The sequence below is a fragment of the Mus caroli genome, chromosome 8 (assembly GCF_900094665.2).
Source record: "Mus caroli chromosome 8, CAROLI_EIJ_v1.1, whole genome shotgun sequence".
Lineage (NCBI taxonomy): Eukaryota > Metazoa > Chordata > Mammalia > Rodentia > Muridae > Mus > Mus caroli.
Window position 1 is genome coordinate 76434811 of NC_034577.1, and position 21395 is coordinate 76456205.

At 48.8% G+C, this 21395-nt stretch overlaps 1 protein-coding gene across 4 annotated transcripts; it reads left to right on the forward strand.

Moving 5' to 3' along the window:
• Positions 1–289: 289 nt before the first annotated feature.
• On the forward strand, positions 290–14038 carry Man2b1 (mannosidase alpha class 2B member 1). 4 transcript variants are annotated; one of them, XM_021169890.1, is made up of 24 exons: positions 290–509; positions 1503–1605; positions 1742–1915; positions 2442–2635; positions 3885–4017; positions 4245–4390; positions 5693–5809; positions 7308–7390; positions 7473–7593; positions 7662–7740; positions 7900–8009; positions 8221–8328; positions 8448–8564; positions 9261–9449; positions 10344–10441; positions 10543–10660; positions 11562–11680; positions 11769–11870; positions 11982–12069; positions 12174–12254; positions 12713–12940; positions 13150–13305; positions 13396–13498; positions 13845–14038. In XM_021169890.1, the coding sequence occupies exons 1-24, from the start codon at positions 351–353 to the stop codon at positions 13958–13960; spliced, it is 3042 nt and encodes a 1013-aa protein (XP_021025549.1). In that variant the 5' UTR covers positions 290–350; the 3' UTR covers positions 13961–14038. The 4 variants fall into 4 exon arrangements, with proteins under 4 accessions (XP_021025549.1, XP_029336726.1, XP_029336727.1 ...); XM_029480866.1 differs by having other exon boundaries at positions 315–509; positions 1709–1915; positions 13396–13513; XM_029480867.1 differs by having other exon boundaries at positions 315–509; positions 1709–1915.
• The last annotated feature ends 7357 nt before the right edge of the window (positions 14039–21395 follow it).

A 21395-nucleotide genomic window follows, 5' to 3' on the forward strand; every position in this document is an offset into this window, starting at 1 on the left:
CTCCAGGACACCAACCCTAAAGCGAGTTGGTACCCTAGAATCCCATCTACACTTTCATCCCTTAGGAAACATTGAAGTCCACTGGAAAAGCAGAATCCTTCGCTCACACTCATACAAAAGCATATCAAAAATCTTAGTGCTAAGGTCTCCTGCCAAAAGAGCCCTGGGTGGAATGGGGGTGGGGACAGATCCAGTACTTCCCTGTGCTCAGTCAGTCTACTGCCACAGGTCCTTGATGACCCAGGCCCTGCCCCCTTCCTCACCGATTGGCGGTTCGGGTTCTGGGGGCGGAGCATTCTCAGAGATTTAGCTAGGGTAGAGAAAGCCGCGGAAGCGGCGTCGCCGGAACCATGGGCACCGGGCCGCTCACCTCTGGTGTCCGTGCTGGTGGCGGGAACACCGGGTGGCTCTGGATGAGCTCCTGCAACCTAGGTTCGCCAGTCCTGCCTATTTCCTTTCTTTTTTGGTTGTTGCTGGCGGTGCCTGGCGCTCGGGCCGCGGGTTACAAGGTGAGCTGGGGCCCGCGGGCGGAAATGTATTTGGGCAGAGTTGAACTAGAGGTATGGGTGACACTGATCCATAGGAAACTGCTGTTGATCTGACGGTGTGGGCTAAGAGCATGCATTGGGTTTCTGAAAGGGTCTGGCGTGAGCCTGAAAACAAGGCTGCACGTGATTTTATTCGCCTCTCTGACTCCAAGTGGCCTGTTTGGACTTTGCATGCACTTTACTGTGGTTGGTCGGGTGACGAATGAGCAGCCACATGAACGCAGGACTCTTAAGTTTTGCACAGGTTGTGCTTGCATGGTTCTTCTTGTTGGTGACTGCACCCTTCCCCCCCCCCCCAAATCCATTTGGCATGGCTCAGCTGGAAAACCTATCTTGCAAATCTGACGACATCACCTGGCGCCCCTTCTTTTCTTTGCAGACGTTGACTAGGAGATGTGAGCTGGGCTGCCCATCCCTAGCTTCCCTTTCCCCCAGGATTCTCAGCTTCCTAGCTCCTTCCTGTGCAAGTCACTTCTCAGCACTGTGCCTCAGTGTCCTAGCCTGACAATTAGGGCTAATATTGCCCCGTATCTCAACGTGGTTGTCTGCTGTCTGCAAATGCTTAGCTAACCCCGGCAAAAGTTATCATCCTAAAGTATGTGATCTCTGCTCTATGAGGTTTGTGCAGAGTGGGAGTTGCATCTATAGAGTATATGGGTACTACATATACTCTATATAGTATAGAGTATAGAGTATATAGTATAGAGTATAGAGTATAGAGTATACTCTGTGTGTCCTTCCTGGGACAGATTATAGCTTTTTGACCTCTCTGCATCACTTCAAAGTTAAGGCCTGTGCTTGTACCATCTCCCTGCCTGTGTGTGATAGTGGAAGTCAAACCTATGGTCTTGAACATGCCAGGCAAGGGTTCTACCGCAGAGCCCCCAACCTGCCTGCCTCTAGAACTATCGGCTACTGACAGGGAATGTGTATGTTGGGGGGGTCTTTGTGCAGACATGTCCCCCAACGAAGCCAGGCATGCTCAATGTGCACCTGCTGCCTCATACACACGATGATGTAGGCTGGCTGAAGACAGTGGACCAATACTATTATGGCAGTGAGTAGAGAGGGGCGAGGACCCCTGTAATTTTTTCACAGATTTGGACATTGGGGTGGGAACAATGAGTTTTCTGGCCTCTGTAGCAATGCATATCTTCTAGTGGACTTTGACTTCCTGAACTTCATGCCCACAGTCCTGAGTGAGGTTCAGCATGCGTCTGTTCAGTACATCCTAGACTCAGTAGTCTCCTCTCTACTGGAGAAACCCGCCCGTCGCTTCATCTATGTGGAAATGGCTTTCTTCTCCCGTTGGTGGAAGCAGCAGACCAGTGCAACCCAGGACGCCGTACGGAACCTGGTGCGCCAGGGTGAGCCTGCCCCAAGAAGTGAAAAGAGGAAGCACAGCCCAGCTTGTACTTCTGCAAACCCAATCTCTCAGATTACTTATTTATTTACTTACTTTTGTGTGTGTGTGTGGGGGGGGGGGGGGGGGGGGGGGGGAGCAGTGTCTTCCTGGCCTGGAATTTGTTATTAGATTAGATTGGTCTTGAACTTGTGGAAATCCTCCTTCCTCCCTGTTTTCCTAGAGCTAAAACAAAAGGCTTGGACAACCAGGCATCTCTGAGATTTTTATTATATCATAGTGTACACACACTGTACCCATAGTTCTGCCCGCTTAGAATCTGTCTTCATGTAGAGAACCCTGTCTCACAAGGTCCCATCTCCAGTGGCTCCACAGGGAGGTCAGCCATGCAGATCTGAGCACACTGGTTTGGAAACTCACCTCTTCTTCAGGCTTCAGTATATAGCATACTATGGTCTGTTTTCCTAGCCTTGCCCACAGTGGGCCCCCCTTCTAACAGCTACCCTTCTCCCTCTGCCTTATTTGAACAGGGCGCCTGGAGTTTGTCAATGGTGGCTGGGTGATGAACGATGAGGCAGCCACCCACTATGGTGCGATTGTGGACCAGATGACACTTGGGCTACGCTTCCTGCAAGACACATTTGGTAGTGATGGAATTCCCCGTGTGGCCTGGCATATTGACCCTTTCGGCCACTCTCGAGAACAGGCCTCCCTGTTTGCCCAGGTGCCAACCACCCTGTTCTCTTTTGGACCTGCCCTTAACCTACTCTTACTCTCCCGTTAGCTACTCAAACCCTGCCCTTCTTTAGTAGTCCCTGGGACTAGACTGTGGCTTGCTGAGACACCACCTCTTGGGTGAAATTGACTCTTGTGAGTTGAGTTCAAGCCCTGACTGGTCTATATCCTAGGGCACCACAGGTTTAAACTGCTGTGTTGGTCCTTTGCCTTGACCAGGCCTTATCTGAATTTGGACTCCACTAGCCTGCTAGTGCTGAGGCAACTCTCTAAACCCAGTGACCGTTGGCAACTACTTCCTTTAAAAACAGCTTCATGTGCTGACCTCACCCACCTCAGACTGGGGACATAAGTAGGGAGGTGGATGTGGGTTGGGGTTTAACAGCTGCTTCTTTGTCCCTGTCCTTCTCAACCTTGGAAATAAACATTCAGGCTCCGTGGGACCTATGCCTGTAATGCCAGCAGGCTGGTGCAGGAGGTCTGTGAGGTAGAGATCAGTATGGTCTATACAATGAGATCCATTATCAAAAAAAAAAAAAAAAATCTAGGGCTGGAGAGATGGCTCAGCAGTTAAGAGCACTGACTGCTCTCCTAGAGGTCCTAAGTTCAATTCCCAGCACCCACATGGTGGCTCACAACCATCTATAATGGGATCCAATGCCCTCTTGTGTGTCTAAAGATAGCTACAGTGTACTTACATACATAAAATAAACATTTTTTTTCTTTTACAAAAAGAAAAAAATTTAGCTTTAAAAAAATTATTATTTGGGGCTGCTGAGATGGCTCAGCGGGTAAGAGCACTGACTCCTTTTCCAGAGGTCCTGAGTTCAAATCCCAGAAACCACATGGTGGCTCACAACTACATATAATGAGATCTGACACCCTCTACTGGTGTGTCTGAAGACAGATACAGTGTACTTATGTATAATAATAAATAAATATTTAAAAAAAATATTATTTAACATATATGGGTATTTTACCTGCATGTATGTCTGTGAACCACATATGTGCAGTGTCCATACAGGAGGTCTGTAGAATCCCCTGGCACCGAGGTAATGGTTGGTTGCAAGTCTCCATAGTGATGCTGGGTATTGAACTCTGGTCCTCTGAAAGAGCAGATAACGATCTTAACCACGGAGCCATCTTTCCAGCCCTGAAAACCATAGTTTTAGTTGTGCATACCTTCTCTGTGTGCTCTTGCCCGACTGGTCCTTCACTCGTCCTCTCTGTGCTATCAGATGGGCTTTGATGGCTTCTTCCTTGGGCGCATTGACTATCAAGATAAACTTAATCGGAAGAAAAAGCTGAGGATGGAGGAGCTGTGGAGAGCTAGTGACAGCTTGGAGCCCCCCGCTGCTGACCTCTTTACTGGTAAGAGGGTGGGAGCGTAAACCATACACAACCTCGAGCCCAGAAGAGTTCTGGTGTCCTGTTGTGATGTGCTGAGGTTATCTTAGGATTTTTAATGATGTTTGAGCAGGGCTCTGTGTGTTCCTTTTGTATCAGCCCTTTTGAATTTGGAAGTCTATCCTGGGTGGGATGTGACAGGCTCTGACCCCAGGACAGGTCTGGGGTGCTGAGTCTGGTTTTGTCTATAGGTGTGCTCCCCAATAATTACAACCCCCCGAAATACCTGTGCTGGGATGTGCTGTGTACAGACCCTCCTGTGGTGGATAATCCCCAGAGCCCTGAGTTCAATGCAAAAAAGTTGGTCAACTACTTCCTGAAGCTCGCTTCTTCCCAGGTAACATAGCTATCCAGATGACAGTCCAGAATCTGTAGGCACAGGCACTAGCCTGCCTTCCCCAAAGCCCAGGGGGATGCCTCCAAGGGACATGAGGGGCTGGAGAGACAGCTCAGTATTTAAGGGCACTTCCTGCTCAAGTGTGAGGGTCAGAGTTCAGAGCCCAGCACCCACCTAATAAGTCAGTCATTCTAACCACATGCTCCGGAATGAGAGTTATGTAGAGCTCTGGCTCCAGGAGACCTAGAGACAGGAGGATCATTGGGCACTGGATCTCAGCCTATGGAAGAAAACGCAAGTCCCAGATTCAAGGAGAGATTCTGCCCAAAGGGTGGGGAGAAGGCAGCTAGATCTCTGTGAGCTTGAAGCCAGCCGAGGACAACATAGTGAGACCCTGTCTCAAATCAAAACCAATAAACAAATCAAGGAAGTGGGCCAGTGAGATGGCTCAGTGGATAAAGGTGCTTGTGGCCAAGGTTGGCAGCCTGAGTTCAGTTTCCAGAACCCACATGGTGGAGCGAAGGCACTGACTCCGGTAAGCTCTTCTCCAACCTCCACGCTGGTCCAATAGCTATAGCTGGTGCATACTATAACATATGCACCATCCCCTCATAAATACACATTTAAAGGGAAGAGGAGGAGGAGGAAGAGGAAAATGATGAGAGAGGGTGGCTCAGTGCTTTGTAGCCTCATCTGAGTAAAGGACCCTTGGCAACTACTGGCTATTGTGTTGTTTTCAGAAAAAGATTTAAGTAATCCAAGCTGGCTTTGAACTTGCTATGTAGGTGAGGCTGGCTTTGAACTTCTGCTCCTCCTGCCTCCATTTGCTGAGAATCAGATGTGCACCACCATGCCTGGGGCTCAAAGCCAGGCCTTGATACATGCACTCTACTGACTGGGCTGCATCCCCAGCTCTTCACTGGTTATTTCTATATTTCCTTCTGCTCCTGTGTACCATGGTCCCCATACATTCTTGTGTGTGTATGTGTGTGAGTGCGTGTGTGTTTTCTTTGCTTGTATGCTTGTACTGGGGGCGGGGAGTCTAGCCTGAGGTCTTGAGCTTGCTAGGCTAGTACTTACACACAGAGCTCTGTCCCTAGGATGTGTATTTTCCAACACTTGGGCACAGGGACAGTCCAGGACCCCCTGGCCTGAGGACACTTGGGCACAGGGACAGTCTAGGACCCCCTGGCCTGAGGACACTTGGGCACAGGGACAGTCCAGGACACCCTGGCCTGAGGACACTTGGGCACAGGGACAGTCCAGGACACCCTGGCCTGAGGATTGCCTTTTCATCTACAGAAAGGGTTTTACCGAACCAACCACACCGTGATGACCATGGGCTCAGACTTCCATTATGAGAATGCCAACATGTGGTTCAAAAATATGGACAAGCTGATCCGCCTAGTCAACGCGCAGGTCAGTGTGACTCCGGTGTGTGACACTAAAATCAGTGCCTGAGATGGTTGAGTGACTAAGGAGAAATAGTCACGCATAACAGTCCAACCCAGTGCTAGGAATCCTAAAGATTGCTCTGAGTTGAAGGCCAGCCTGGGACAAACTGGGACACACACAGACATACACACACACACAGAGGCACACTCACTCAGCCATTTTTTTTTTTAAACAAAACACACAGTACACTTGTTTCTTCATCTCATCAGTTGAAAGGGAGCCTCTCACCATGAAGATGATGTCATTCATTGGCAGAGCTTGAACTTGGCACATTTAAGGTTCTGAGTCCATCTTCAGTACCACCTAAAAAGAAAAAGAAAAATCTACCTTTTGATAGTCTGACAGTGCTAAAAGAATCACTTCTGCCCTATAATGGCATACTTTTCCCTTAATTAGTTAATTAATTGTTTTTTGAGACAGGATCTCCTGTAACTCAGGCTGGCCTCTGCTTGCTATGTAGCTGGGGGTGACCTTGAACTCTTGCTAGGCTGTACCTGGAGGGGTAGGATTGCAGGACTGTTGAGGGTTAAACTCAGGCACTGTACAAGCCAGACAAGCCGCACACACCAGTCTCTCCCTGTAGTTCCAGCTATAGGAGAGGCTGAGGCAGGAGGATCACTTGGACTCAAAAATTCTAGGTCAGCCAGGGCAGCTGGGTAATACAGGGAGAGTGCCTCAATCAAAACATGTTAAAAAGAAAAAGAAAGGGCTGTGTAAGATAATAGGATTATCCCTGAAATCCTTTTAAGTGCAACAGTGTTTGGTCTTGGCCAAGACATATGCCCACTTTGACCATTGTTTTGCACTAAAAAAAGTGTCTTTACGAGCTGGAAAGAGGCTAAGAGGACTGGCTGCTCATTCAGAGGACCCACATGGCTGGGCAGTGGTGCCACACGCCTTTAATCCCAGCACTTGGGAGGCAGAGGCAGGTGAATTTCTGAGTTCGAGGCCAGCCTGGTCTACAGAGTAAGTTCCAGGACAGCCAGGGCTACACAGAGAAACCCTGTCTCAGAAAAACAAAACAAAACAAAAAAAGCTGCTCACAGCCATTTGTAACTCTAGTCCCATGGGTCAGAACCCATCCTTTTCTGGTCTTGGTGGCACCAGGCATGCATGTGGTGCATAGACACGCATGCAGGCAAAACATCTATATACATTAAATACACAAATAAGTCTTTTTTGTTTTTTTGTTTTTTTAGCGGGGGAAGGTTCAAGACAGGGTTTCTCTGTATAGCCCTGGCTGTCCTGGAACTCACTTTGTAGACCAGGCTGGCCTCGAACTCAGAAATCTGCCTGCCTCTGCCTCCCGAATGCTGGGATTAAAGGCGGGCGCCACCATGCCCAGCACAAATAAATCTTAAAAGCAACAACAACAACAAATGTACAGGACTCAACCTATTGGGTTCCTGTGGGCCCTGGGAAGGTACAGACCCTGAGGCTCACACACACCTTCCCCCAGCAGCAGGCAAACGGGAGCCTCGTCCACGTTCTCTACTCCACCCCCACGTGTTACCTCTGGGAGCTGAACAAGGCTAATCTCACCTGGTATTTGAACAGGGGACTGGGGAATTTGGGGTGGGACTGGCATGCACCATGGTTTGTGACTGCCCTCAATGTTCCCGGGCAGGACAGTGAAGGAGGACGACTTCTTTCCTTATGCCGATGGCCCCCACATGTTCTGGACTGGCTATTTTTCCAGCAGGCCAGCCCTCAAGCGCTATGAGCGCCTCAGCTACAACTTCCTGCAGGTGAGTGAACATGTGGGCATCCCAGCAACCCAGAGGAGCTGCTGCCCAACATGTCTCTTTCTCCTCAGGTGTGTAACCAGCTGGAAGCACTGGTGGGTCCCGAAGCCAACGTGGGACCCTATGGCTCGGGAGACAGCGCACCCCTTAGTAAGTGTCGTCTGTTGACCATGGATTGAATGGGGTGCGTGAGGGTAGGATTGAAGTTAGAACCCTGTTGGCTTGCACCAGACCTTTTGCCTGTTCTTGCTTGGTGGTGGGGCTCAGAGTTCTGTGCGAGACGGCATCCAACTTATGTTCTGTTGGCAGAGGAGGCAATGGCCGTGCTCCAGCACCACGACGCTGTCAGTGGTACTGCAAGGCAGAATGTTGTAAATGACTACGCGAGGCAGCTGGCAGCAGGCTGGGGACCCTGTGAGGTTTGAGGGGCTAGGCCTTGAACCTGGAGGGAGAGTGTTCCATAGGCACTTGTAGAGGTGGGGAGAAGGAGGAGGGCCATTCTTAGGAAAGAAGGGTGGCGCCTACGGGTGGGCGGAGTGTAGGTAGGAGAGGAGGAGCCTTGTTGGGGGAGCAAGACCAGGCTGCCTGGGGTGCAGACTTTAGTGCAGATCTTTTGGTGATCCTCGCCAGGTTCTCGTGAGCAACGCTCTGGCGCGACTCAGCCATTACAAACAGAACTTCTCATTCTGTCGTGAGCTCAACATTAGCATCTGCCCAGTCAGCCAGACTTCGGAGCGTGTGAGTCGCCAGGGCTGGGAGGCAAGTGGGATAGGGCCCCAGAAGATACCGTCTACAGGGATGCTTTCCTAGATGGGTGATATTGGAGGCCTGCTGTGACCATGCCTTTACTGCCATAGTTCCAGGTAACTCTTTACAACCCCCTGGGGCGAAAGGTGGATCAGATGGTTCGGCTGCCTGTCGATGAAGGCAACTTCATTGTGAAGGACCCTCATGATCAGAACATTTCCAGTAATGTGAGCCTGCACAATATATTCTCCCTTCTCCAGTGCATTTACCCCAGATCTTGTAGATATCTTCTTGAGTTTCTTCTTCCTCTGTGTGTCTTCTACCTCTGTTCCTTAATTGCAGCCTCCTGAGGAATAGCTCTTTCCCACAAGAGACAACCCTTGTAAGTGTCCCCCTTGGAGTTTCCCTTCCTTCCTTCCTTCCTTCCTTCCTTCCTTCCTTCCTTCCTTCCTTCCTTCCTTCCTTCCTTCCCCCTCCTCTTTCTTCCTTCAGATAGGTTTTTACTGTGTAGCCCAGGCTGGCCTCCAGTTTATGATCTTCCTGGAAGCCTTAACTCTCTGAGTGTTAAGACTGCAGGTTTGGGTCACCTCACTGTTTCCCCAGCAAATTTTCTGTTTATGGGATAGTTCCCTTTTCCAGGAGGCCTCCTTTCCTGAACCTCTGACCTCATCTCTTCCTCTGTTTCCTCTTTTCTCCCAGACTCCTACCTAGTCCCTGTCGCTGACTCCCCCTTCCTCTTTCTGTTTGCTTTCTTCCTGTTTCTTCTTCCTTGAACTAGGTATGGAATGTGCTAGGCAAATGCTCTTTTCCCCTCCCCTGTACACCTAGTTTTCTTCTTCCATCTATTCCTTGCCCTCTGAGGTTGATGCCTGCACACGACTTGTTTCCTAAGTGTCTTCCTGACTAGCATTCTCTTATTCAAGGTGGTGATGGTTCCTAGCTCTTACAGTGAGGCCTACCAATGGGAGCTGCTGTTCCCAGCCTCAGTGCCTGCCCTGGGCTTCAGCACCTACTCTGTGACCAAAATGAGTGACCATAACCACCAGGCCCACAACCTGCTGTCCAGGCCCAGGAAACACAAGTCCCATCGTGTCTTAGTCATTGAAAATAAGGTGAGACTCTCCTTGGATCCTTTTCCTTGCCTCGGTGACAAATGTAAAGTGTTATAAAATGACTTGGATTCTGGGTCAGTGGGTTCTGGGTCCTTGGTTTATGTTCATCTGTCCTGATTATGTGTTCTTTAGTGAGGAGGGTGACCTTTTGAGCCTCAGTTTTCTTTCTGGAGCAGCTGTGTAAATCTAGTATGAGATTGATAAGGTCAGAGCCCATGGTAGGTAGGTGTTGAAGGGTCAGGGAAGACTTCTTTGGTGAGGAGACAGTTGAAGGCTGGGAGTATACAGCAGTGATGGATACAGCAGTGATAGAGCCCTTACCTAGCATCTGGGAGACCCTGAGTTCAATCCTAGCACCTCAAAGAGCAGATACATCAGAAGCTGGGGTCTTAGGGTTTTTACTGCTGTGATAAAATACAATGACCAAACTGGGGAGGAAAGGGTTTATTTTGCTTACACTTCCAGGTAACAGCCCATTATTTGAGGGAAATCGGGACAGAAAGTCAAGCATGGCGGGATCTTTGAGGCAGGAGCTGATGCAGAGACCTATAGCCCTTTTATCTTATAGAGGCATTTTCTCAATTGAGGTTATTGGTCAAGCTTTGGAGCAGATGAAGTGTGTGATCAATTCTGGGTATCGTATTGGCCTCTGCTGCTGTGGGGTAGACTTGTTAAGCATAGAAGTAAGGGTTTCTGCAAAGGGCTGTTCGTCCGTCCTAGAGGGCCTGGTGTGTAGAGGAATGGCCAGGTAGAGGCTAAAGTGGACGGAAGCAGCTGTCCCAGTAGCGTTCACCGACTGGGTCGGGAACAACCCTGGCTGAGGTGAGGGGAGGTGATTCCAGGAAAGGCTGGAGGCGATGCTTGTTTACATCTGTGCTCCATTTCCCCACCCAGTACATACGGGCCACACTGGACTCTGGCACAGGGTTATTGATGAAGATTGAAAACTTGGAACAGAACCTCTCGCTCCCTGTGAGCCAAGGCTTCTTCTGGTGAGGAAGGGCGGCTATGTCAGGGCAGGCTGGGGGTGGGTATGGGGGGGGGGTGCCAGGAGCTGAGGTCTCTCCCTGATGCTCATTTACTCTGGTTGCAGGTACAACGCCAGTGTTGGTGATGAGAAGAGTTCTCAGGCCTCTGGGGCTTACATCTTCAGACCCAATGTCGGTAAACCGATACCTGTGAGCCGCTGGGCTCAGATCAGTGTGGTCAAGGTCTGTGGCCAGGGACCATGAGTGGGTTCTGGGCGTTGGAGTGGCGATGTGGATTCTGGGGATTGGATGTGCCTCATGTAAGGTTCGGGTGGGAACTATTTCATCGTCTTTGTTATTTTAAATATTACAGTGTGTGTGTGTGTGTGTAAGTTAGAGGGCAGTTTGTTTGTGTGTGTGTGTGTAAGTTAGAGGACAGTTTGTGTGAATCTACCACATGGGTCCCTAGGATAGAATGCTGGTCATCAGCCTTGGCAGCAAGCACTTTTACCCACCGATCCATCTCTCTGGTCCCCAAGGGTTTTACTATGTAGCTCAGCCTGGCCTCAGAACTCTTCATCTTGCCTTAGCCTCCAGAATACCAGGGTTACGAGAGTGCATCACTATGCCTGGCTTTCCTTTTTCCTTTCCGTGTGGGAGTAAGACCGCAGGATCCCCCTGCTGATGGGTGAAAGTCACGTGTTTCTAGGAAGGGAGTTTATATCTCGGGATGTACTTTAGATCCCTTGCAAATGAATAAAGGCCTGAGTTCTATCTAGGTCCACACCAGCACAGCAGCACTTGGGTAGCTGAGGCAGGAGCATCTCAGGCTTGAGGCCAGCCTAGGGTGGGAGGGAGGAGCTGGTGAGGTGGCTCAGTGGGTAAAGGAGCTTTCCACCAAGGCTGACCAGCTGGGTTCAGTCTCTAGAATGCACGGGGTAGAGAGGAGAACCAGTTCCTGCAAGCTGTCCTTTGATCTCAGCGTGTATCCTACACACACAACACAACACAACATAACACAACACACCGAATAGAAAGCCGTGAGAACATCCCATTGAGTCCGTCTGAAGTGGATGTTGGTGGAATCACCTTCATGTGGCATTTTTCAACATGGCTGACACCAGTCCCCACTGTGTGCCCACAGACAGCCTTGGTGCAGGAGATACACCAGAATTTTTCAGCCTGGTGTTCCCAAGTGATTCGCCTGTACAAAGGACAGCGCCATTTGGAGCTGGAGTGGACGGTGGGACCAATCCCAGTGAGGTAAGTGTCGCGAGCTTCTCTGCAGTGGGGAGCACGCACAGGGTGGTGCTTAGGGGAACTCACAGGGTTTCTTTTCCGTTGAGTGCAGAGATGACTGGGGGAAGGAAGTCATCAGCCGCTTTGACACCCCGATGAAAACCAAGGGACAGTTCTTCACGGACAGCAACGGCCGGGAAATCCTGAAAAGGAGGTGGGAAGAGGGCACTGTGGTGGAGTCTATGGTGTGTTGGGGATTTGGTGATGGTATGAGGATGGAGAGGAAGCAGGAGCCCAGATCTGATCACATCCCACCTCTTCCCAGGGATGATTATCGACCCACCTGGACATTGAATCAGACTGAACCGGTGGCTGGAAATTACTATCCTGTCAACACTCGAATTTACATCACGGTACCTGCCCTGCCACTGCCTCAGACTAGGAAGCATCTCCTAGATTCCTGGGGCAGGATGGCCGCCCAGGAGGGCCCTACACTCTCATTCACCTTTACACCTAGGACGGGCAAATGCAGCTGACCGTGTTGACTGACCGCTCCCAGGGGGGCAGCAGTCTGCAGGATGGCTCGTTGGAGCTCATGGTGAGAGGGGAGCCCCATCTGAGCTGAGTTTCTCCCATAGGGTCCACTCAGACCCAGACAAGCTTGAAGGCTATTTGTTGGTACCCATTTTCTGTTTGTGGCCTTGGTCCCACCCTCTTTCCTTTCCCTGCCTTTCTTGGGTTGGGGTTAAGGGCCTGCATCAATATGCCTGGCTTTGGAATTACATTTCTAGGTTCCACTCTCCTTCCTCTTATCCAGTCCCTGTTCAGGCCTTGTCCTGGGACAATTCTCTTGTTTGGCATGCAGTCTTTTCTTTGTCCTGGGCTCTTGTCAATTGGGCCTCACCTCTGCTGGCGTCTCCTACCAGCCACTGACCCTAATCGTCATTGTTTACTCAGTCTTCAGTTTCTGTTGAAATCACTGCAAGCCTGGATCCAATTACTGAACCCAGATCACTTGCTAGTTCCTCACTCTCTGCTGGCCGCCCCTCCTCCCAGGTGCACCGTCGGCTGTTGGTAGATGATGGTCGCGGAGTGTCGGAACCCTTGATGGAGACAGATCCCGGGGATAAGGTTCGAGGACGCCACCTTGTGCTTTTGAGTTCTGTCAGTGATGCTGCTGCAAGACACCGACTGCTGGCGGAACAAGAAGTCCTGGCCCCTCAGGTGGTGCTGTCTCTGGGTGGTAGCAGTCCCTATCACTCCCGGGCGGCACCAAAAACGCAGGTGAGGGGCAGTGAGGCGGGCAGAAAGGGAGAACCCGAGTGACGCCTTCTAAGCCCCTCTGTGAGAGTGAAGTGCTTCTCCTTAGTGTAAGCCTTACCCCTTCAGGAGTGAGCTCTTCCCTGTTGTAAGAAACAGCTTCCGTCCTCCTCAAAGCCCCTTCCCGTTCCGCTTCGTTTCCTTCAAGTCAGCACTGATTGTTCTTTCCATAGTTTTCCGGACTTCGCCAGGAACTACCTCCACAGGTACATCTGCTCACCCTGGCCCGCTGGGGTCCAAAGATGCTGCTGCTGCGCTTGGAGCACCAGTTTGCTCTTAAAGAAGATTCGGGTCGCAACCTGAGCTCCCCTGTAACCTTGAACGTGCAGGTGAGGGGCTGTTGAGCTGAGAAACTGACAGGATACAGACAGGCCAGAACTGGGCTTGTCTGCTCAGCTGGGTTCGTTCATTTCCTGCAGAACCTGTTCCAGACCTTCACTATCATCTACCTGCAGGAGACCACACTGGCAGCCAACCAGCCCCTGTCCAGGGCTTCCAGGCTCAAGTGGATGCCAAATACTGGTGAAGACCTGGCAGGCACTGTGTCTGGGGCTGGCAGCAGAGGGTGGGACAGAGGTTTACAGTGAGCAGTGCGTCCAGCAAGCCAGCAATGCACCTGCAGTTTGAGGCTTGGGATTTTGTCTCCAGCATGAGTTCATCTCCATCAGTGTCTGGTTCAAAGATGGCGTCTATTGCCTTTGGGGATTTGAGAGCAGTAGCGAAGAGTTTGAGAGGGTTTTGGGAATCTTAGGTGGTACTCAGGCATAGGGAAGTAGTTTAAAGGTCTGGGTGTGAGAGCCTGGGCACAGTTGTAAGGTGGGTATGTATGGTTGTGTCAAGGCCTGAGTTCTCTTCTGTCAATCACCAGGTCCCACCTCCTACCCTGAGCCTTCCAAGTTGGACCCTACCTCAGTCACACTGAAGCCTATGGAAATACGTACCTTCCTGGCCTCCGTTCAATGGCAAGAACACAGGCCTGCCTGAAGGAGGGGCAGGCCTCCCCTTCTCTTGCTGTAACCACTCACAAAAATCATTAAAAAGCTCCTACTGAGACTCAGGTCACCCAGTGCATTGTCTTTTCAGGAGGGGACACAGACTGTGAGATGTAGGAAGATCAGCACATCCTAGCTCAGCCCTGACCCCAGGCCCTGGTGAGAGGTTACCTCCCCACTGGAATCACCACATGTTCTTCCCCATCTTACTCATCCCTTCCCTCTCTTCCCACTTTCATCCTTTGTCCACACAGGCCTTCACATGGCTGGCCAGCGCTCATGTGGCCATATAAGAAGCACGGAGGATAGGCCTGTGCAGGACATGGTATCAGAAAACCTGTTGCACCCTGGGTCTTTCCTAACCCAGCCTTTGAGTCAGATCTAGGCTAGGAATCTGGGAGGTTGAGGAGGAGGTGGTGAAAGAGAAGCAGGTCCCAGCCTTAGGTCCCTCACAGACAGGGGAGGCTCCCATCCCTCTTCCTGTGAGATTAGCCCCTGGCTCATACCTTGGAGGCAGTGCATCGTGCTTTCTGGGATTTTAGTGTGTTCTGATGTCTGTTTAGATACTGAGTCTGGAAAGATGGCTCTGATTAGGAACATAAACTGTGTTCTTCCAGAGGGTTTGAGGTTAGCTTCCAGCACCTGCGGTAGGTGGCTCATCAGCCGTAACACCAGCCCTCGAGGGATCCCACACCAGTGGCCTTTATTGTCCTTGGTCACCTTCACTCACGTGCACACACCCACACATGAAATGACCAAAAAAAAAAAAAAAAACCACACCTAAAAGGGTTTTTTCCAATACATTCCAACCACAGTTTCCCTCCCTCCATTCCTCCTAGCCTCCTCCATTCCCTCTCTTCCCCCACCCCCCAACAGATCTATTCCTCTTCTGTTTCCCCTCAGCAAGGGAAGACCTCCCGGGAATATCCACCACACACAGCATAACAAGCTATGATAAATCTAGGCACAAACCCTCACATCAAGGCTGGATGAGGCAACCCAGAGGAGGAAAAGGGTCTCAAGAGAAGATGAAAGAGTCAGAGACACCCCCACTTCCACAGTCAGGAGTTCCACAGAAACACCAAGCTAACAACCAACACATATGCAGAGGGCTATGGTAGACCCATGCAGGGGCGATGGAGCTGCTGTGTAATCCAGCACTTACTGTGTAGTCAGTGAGACCTTGCTTCTCTCTCAAGTAAATAAATAAACGAACACAATAAGGACTTGGTGTTTTAGCTTCTGTCTGTAATCCCAGCACGAGAGAGGGTGAGTAGGATCGCTGTTTCAGTCGGGGTTCTCTAGAGGAACAGAATTTATAGAGTGAATCTATATAGAATGTGTGTGTGTGTGTGTAGACACACACACAAAATCCCTGTCTGTTGTCTTTGCCCCCCTGGACTCAGCTGACAATCCCTGGGGGCAGGGAGGGTTACATGGCAAAACCTGGCAGGGAGAACCAGAGAAGTTCCCTGCTTTGGAGATTATTTGCTGTGATACTGCAAAGTCATCAAATGTAGATCCCAGAACATCTCCATTTTGTCTGGCAGGTACAAGAAGCAAGACCGTCTCACCCCAAAGAGCTTTCAAGTTATCTAGTTGAGGCTAGCGCAGAATGCACTGTTTATTTTAGGCTAGCCTTGGACTTGGAATTCTCTCTCCTTATTCTTGCTGGAATTACAGGCATGTACTCACTATAAGCAGGGTGTGGTAGCACAGACCTTTAGTTTTAGCACTTAGGAGGCAGGGACAGACTGCCTCGTGTAGTGAGACTCTTGTCTCAACAAAACAAGACAAAGTCTCACTCTAGAGTCTAGAAGGGGAGCCAGCCAGGGTGGACTGGAAAGAGAAGCCAAAGCTGTGTGTCTGCTGTGCTGAGCCCCATTCTCTCAGATGCTTTGGGGAAATGATTTTCCAGAGGGGGGTGGTGGTGAAGTGGCCCAGGGGTCATTTGGACGGTGACTTGGGACAGTTGCCATCATTCATGGGGCTCTCCATGAATGTGCTTCTCCAGAATCAAAAAAATACTTTTTGAAATTTGTGTATGTGCATGGACGTGTGTGTCTGCTCATGCCCCACGGTGTACATGAGGGGGTCATTTATCGCCTCTGTGGATATCAGGTTTGTGGGTATGCACCTTCACCCACTGAAACATCTTATTGGCCCTGTTGTTGTTTTGAGACGGATTTGCATATCCCAGGATGGCCTCAGATTCGCTACATAGCTAGGAAGGGTTCTCCTTCCTGCATCTCATGCAGACTGGAAATGTTTTCAGGGTTTTCCATGACAGGAAGACTGATCATGGATGGTCAAGGTGGAGAAGGTCATGGTGGTGGTACAGGCCTTTAATTCCAGCACTCAGGAGACAGAGGCAAGTGGATCTCTCAGTTCTAGGCCAGCCTGGTCTGCAGAGTGAGCTTGAGATGTCAGGGCTCCAACAAATTTCCTTTGCTGAGTGTAGTCTCACAGGCCATTGTTAGATGCCATGAAATTCCAAGGCTCCTTTGGAAGCTGAGATCATCATAAGCCATTCAGACTAACTAAACTGTAGAGGTGAGTTGGCTCTCTGACCCAGCGGCATTTATGAGTACAGGTCCTGTACTGTGTCACACGATGACCTCTTTTGTGCCTGAGCTGGGTGGCCTTGCGCATCAAATCAGATCTACCGAGAAGCCCGAGGCCAAGCTCTAGGAAGCTGATAGCATGGGATGTTCAGGTTCCATGCTCTGATGGTTACTGCAGGTCCAAACAGACATGGGACTTGTGCTGGCTGACTCATTGTGAGTCAGCTCTATTCTTATCTGCTGCAAGTCCAGTATATCTCCTGAGAATTTCTTTCTCTAGAAACAAAAGTGCTTTGCCCTGCATTGCAGGTGGATCACTTTGATTTGATATCTTTTAAAGTAAAAAAAAAAACCTTTGAGACTAGAGATGTATAAAATAAAGGGTTCATGGTAAAAGGGCCTCTTCTGGGACACCTACCTCCTCAAGCAACCAACACGAACAGTTAGCAGCTAGGGAAATGTCCCCTAGACTTAAGGTGTGCATGTGGTTTGAATAAGACTGGCCACCATAGGCCCATATTTGGATGGCTGGTACCTAGTTGGTGTAACTGTTTGGGAAAAATTAGGACCAGTGGCGTGTGTCACTGGGCTGGCCTGACATTTCAGAAGCCCACAGCAGGCAGGCCCAGTGCCTGCTTCTTTGGCTGAGGACCAATGCTCAGCTGCTTTTTCACAGTACCGGGCCTGCGTGCCACCATGCTCCCCGCCATGGTGATCATGGACTCATCCCTCTGAAACTACAAGCAAGAGAATTAAATGTTTTCTTTTATAAGCTGCTTTGATCATGGCGTCTCTTTACACCAATAGAACAGTTACTAAGACAGTGTATGATTGGATGAAATGATGAAGTTGCTCTGGCTTTCAGTAAACACAATGGCATATTTTAATTGACCAAGAAAATGGAGCAGGCAGTGGTAGTATGCAAGTTGTTTCAAAATTGTTAATGCAAAAAAAACCCCAAAAAAACAAAAAAACAAAACTTATTTATAGACTCCTTCGTTTCATAAAAAGCTGGGGGCCTGCCTCAGCTGTTTGTCAACAGGGTTCCCCCAAGAGGAGATAAAGGGTCAGTGAGGGGAAGGAGGGAGTCAGGTTTGATGGTTGAGGGAATCTTCTGGCTCTGATTGACCAGCGATCTGGTTGCTTCTTTTTTTTTTTTTTTTAAAAGATTTATTTATTTTTATTATATATAAGTACACTGTAGCTGTCTTCAGACACTCCAGAAGAGGGAGTCAGATCTCATTATGGATGGTTGTGAGCCACCATGTGGTTGCTGGGATTTGAACTTCAGACCTTCGGAAGAGCAGTCGGGTGCTCTTACCCACTGAGCCATCTCACCAGCTCCTTTTTTTTTTTTTTTTTTTTTAAAAGTATGGTCTTTCCCGCCGACTTGACCAGCAAGAATGACGCTGCAACAGGATCCTTCTGCACACTTTTATTGGGAGAGCTTGATTGTAGAGGCGAATAGACCCCGAGCCCAGAACTGGTGCTGCTTTATAGAGGCCTAGGAGAGGCGTGTCTCACGCCTGGATTGGTTGTGCTTCGTTGATGCTTACCACCTCATTTGCATGCCTACATCTGATTGGTTAATTTCTCTCTCATCTGATTGGTTAACTTCTCTCTCATCTGATTGGTTAACTTCTCTCTCATCTGATTGGTTAACTTCTCTCTCATCTGATTGGTTAATTTTGGTTAATTCTCAAAACCTCATCTTGGCAAAAAAAACTTTACTGCCTATGTATGCGTGGTGGCCAGCAGAAGCCTGTGCCACTCTGCAAGGGACATGTGGCTTCCCACAGTATGGGCCGGGCATTGGTGGTGCACACCTTTAATCCCAGCACTTGGGAGGCAGAGGCAGGTGGATCTCTATGACTTTGAGCTCAGCCAGGTCTACAGTATTTGTTCCAGGATAGCCAAGGCTACACAGAGAAACCCTACCTCAACAACAACAAGTATATAAAAATGAACATTTTTTTGCACAAACCAGTGTTTGAACCCGTTTCCTTAGGCATGAACTCAACCACTGAGCTGTGTCTCCAGTTTCCAAACATCTCGTACTCGTGTAAAAGTTGTGTATCTCTTACCAGTAATGCTTAACACCAAAGGTGCTTGAAGATTTCTTCCAGGTTTTGTTTTTTGTGGTTATTTGTTGGGGGTTGGTGAGTTAAGATTTTATTTTTTAAGTTCTGTGTGGAGTGGTTTGGGTTCGCAGGAGTGCTGGGCCACAAGAAGTCGGGTACCTTGGAGACGGAGTTGCAAGAGGTTAGCTGTGGGCTGCTGTAGCCCTGCCGTGGGTCTTTGAAAGAACACTGGACGGTCCTAACCACTGATCTGAGCTGTCTCCTGCTTCTTTGTTTATACAGGCTTCACAGAACAAAAACAGACTAATGATTATCCAAGAAGTACAGATTATCTGTGTGATGTTTCACTGCATGTCCAGGCTTACAAGTTCATTTACAATTAGAAAATAGAAACAGACAGATTTTATTTATTTTTATTTTTTAAGATTTATTTATTTATTATATGTAAGTACACTATAGCTGTTTTCAGACACTCCAGAAGAGGGCAGCAGATTTTGTTACGGATGGTTGTGAGCCACCATGTGGTTGCTGGGATTTGAACTTGGGACCTTCGGAAGAGCAGTCGGCACTCTTAACCACTGAGCCATCTTGCCAGCCCAATTTTATTTTTATTATCAGCCCTATAACTCCAATTTAGACAATCTAAAGAATGTCTCCTCCAGGGTAGAGAGATGGTTCCGTGGTTAAGAGCACTTTCTGCTCTTCCAGAGGATCCAGGTTCAATTTCCAGCACCCACATGACATCTTACAGCTGCCTCGAACTCTTGTTCCAACTCCCTCACACATGCAGGCAAACAAAACACCAATGTATATAAAAATTAAAGCTGGGTGTAGTGGCGCATACCTATAATCCCAGCACTTGGGAGGCAGATGCAGGTGGATTTCTGAGTTCAAGGCCAGCCTGGTCTACAGAGTGAGTTCCAGGACAGCCAGGGCTGTACAGAGAAACCCTATATAAAAAAACCAAATAAATAAATAAAATTAAAAAAAAAAAAAAAAAAATGTCTACTCCAAAGAAAACACATTTACTATATGANAACCTGCTTTTAGGTTGGCAGTGCTTGCAGAATGAAAGCACAGGAAATATCTGAACCAGTCTCTCTTTTTTTTTTTTAATTTATTTATTATATGTAAGCACACTGTAGCTGTCTTCAGACACTCCAGAAGAGGGAGTCAGATCTCATTACGGATGGTTGTGAGCCACCATGTGGTTGCTGGGATTTGAATTCCAGACCTTCGGAAGAGCAGCTGGGTGCTCTTACCGACTGAGCCATCTCACCAGCCCTGAACCAGTCTCTTAATGAATAGCAAACACTAGTGCCTAACTCCCTTGCTGTATTGCTTATTACCTATTCTATAAAGCAGGAAAAGTTTATTGTAGTCAATCTACCTAACTCACTGAGTTTTCCTCCAGAGAGCTCTAAGCACAGAGTAAAAAGAGGCCTTGAATCTGTAACCTGTTCTCCTGGCCAGCCAGAGACTGTCAGTTGTCTCTATTTATCCTGAACCAATTATACCATTTGCTCAGGGCAGAGACCCCATACCTGGAGTAATGGCCTCATTTAGTTATGTGTTTATCTGTGCTAATGATTTCCAGGACATTGGAAGACTTCCAAATAGGGCAAGGGAAAGTTAATTTTAGGATTTTCTAGGCTGGAAAGATGGCTCAGTGGTTAAGAGCATTGACTGTTCTTCCAGAGGACCAGGGTTCAATTCCCAGCAACCACATGGTGGCTCATAACCATCTGTAATGTGATCTGGTGCCCTCTTCTGGCGTGTAGGCGTACATGCATACAGAACATTGTATATATAATAAATAAGTCTTTTAAAAAAATTAAGATTTTCCTAAAATGACTTAAACATAATCTTCTCAGGAAAGGACACAAAAGGAATCATAATCAGAAAGTCCCCAGGAACGCTGCACACAGAGACCAAAACCCCAAAGTGAGAGGATGACAGCCATTGTAGTATTGCTAGAACTGTGTCAGAGCTGTGCTGGCTTCATAACTTTTGCTGTTTCCAATGGATGTGGCTGTGCCAATGAAAATAATTTTAGGGGCTGGTGAGATGGCTCAGTGGGTAAGAGCACCGGACTGTTCTTCCAAAGGTCCGGAGTTCAAATCCCAGCAACCACATGGTGGCTCACAACCATCCGTAACGAGATCTGACTCCCTCTTCTGGAGTGTCTGAAGACAACTACAGTGTACTTACATATAATAAATAAATAAATCTAAAAAAAAAAAAAGAGAAAATAATTTTAAATAAAATTCCATTCATTTTCGTGCAAATGAATATAGGGAGCACACTGAGCAGCAGCCGGGAGAACCCACAGTTGAATGAGATGAAATGAATGAGGAAATCACTTGAACCCAGGTCTTCTGGAAGAGCTGCAAGCACTTGGTGGTTAGTTTCAACAACTCAACACCAACCAGGTATCTGTGACGAAGGAGCCTCAATTGAGGAATTCCCTTCATCAAAGTGTCCTATAGGACACTTTCTTGATTCACGTGGGGGGGAGGGGCCAGCTCATTGTGATAGAGGTGTCACCCCTGACAGGTGGCTCTAGATTGTTTAAGAAAGTAAGCTGACCAATGGAGGAGCTAGAGAAAGTACCCAAGGAGCTGAAGGGATCTGCAACCCTATTGTTGGAACAACATGATGAACTAACCAGTACCCCGGAGCTCTTGACTCTAGCTGCATATGTATCGAAAGATGGCCTAGTCGGCCATCACTGGAAAGAGAGGCCCATTGGACTTGCAAACATTATATGCCCGAGTACAGG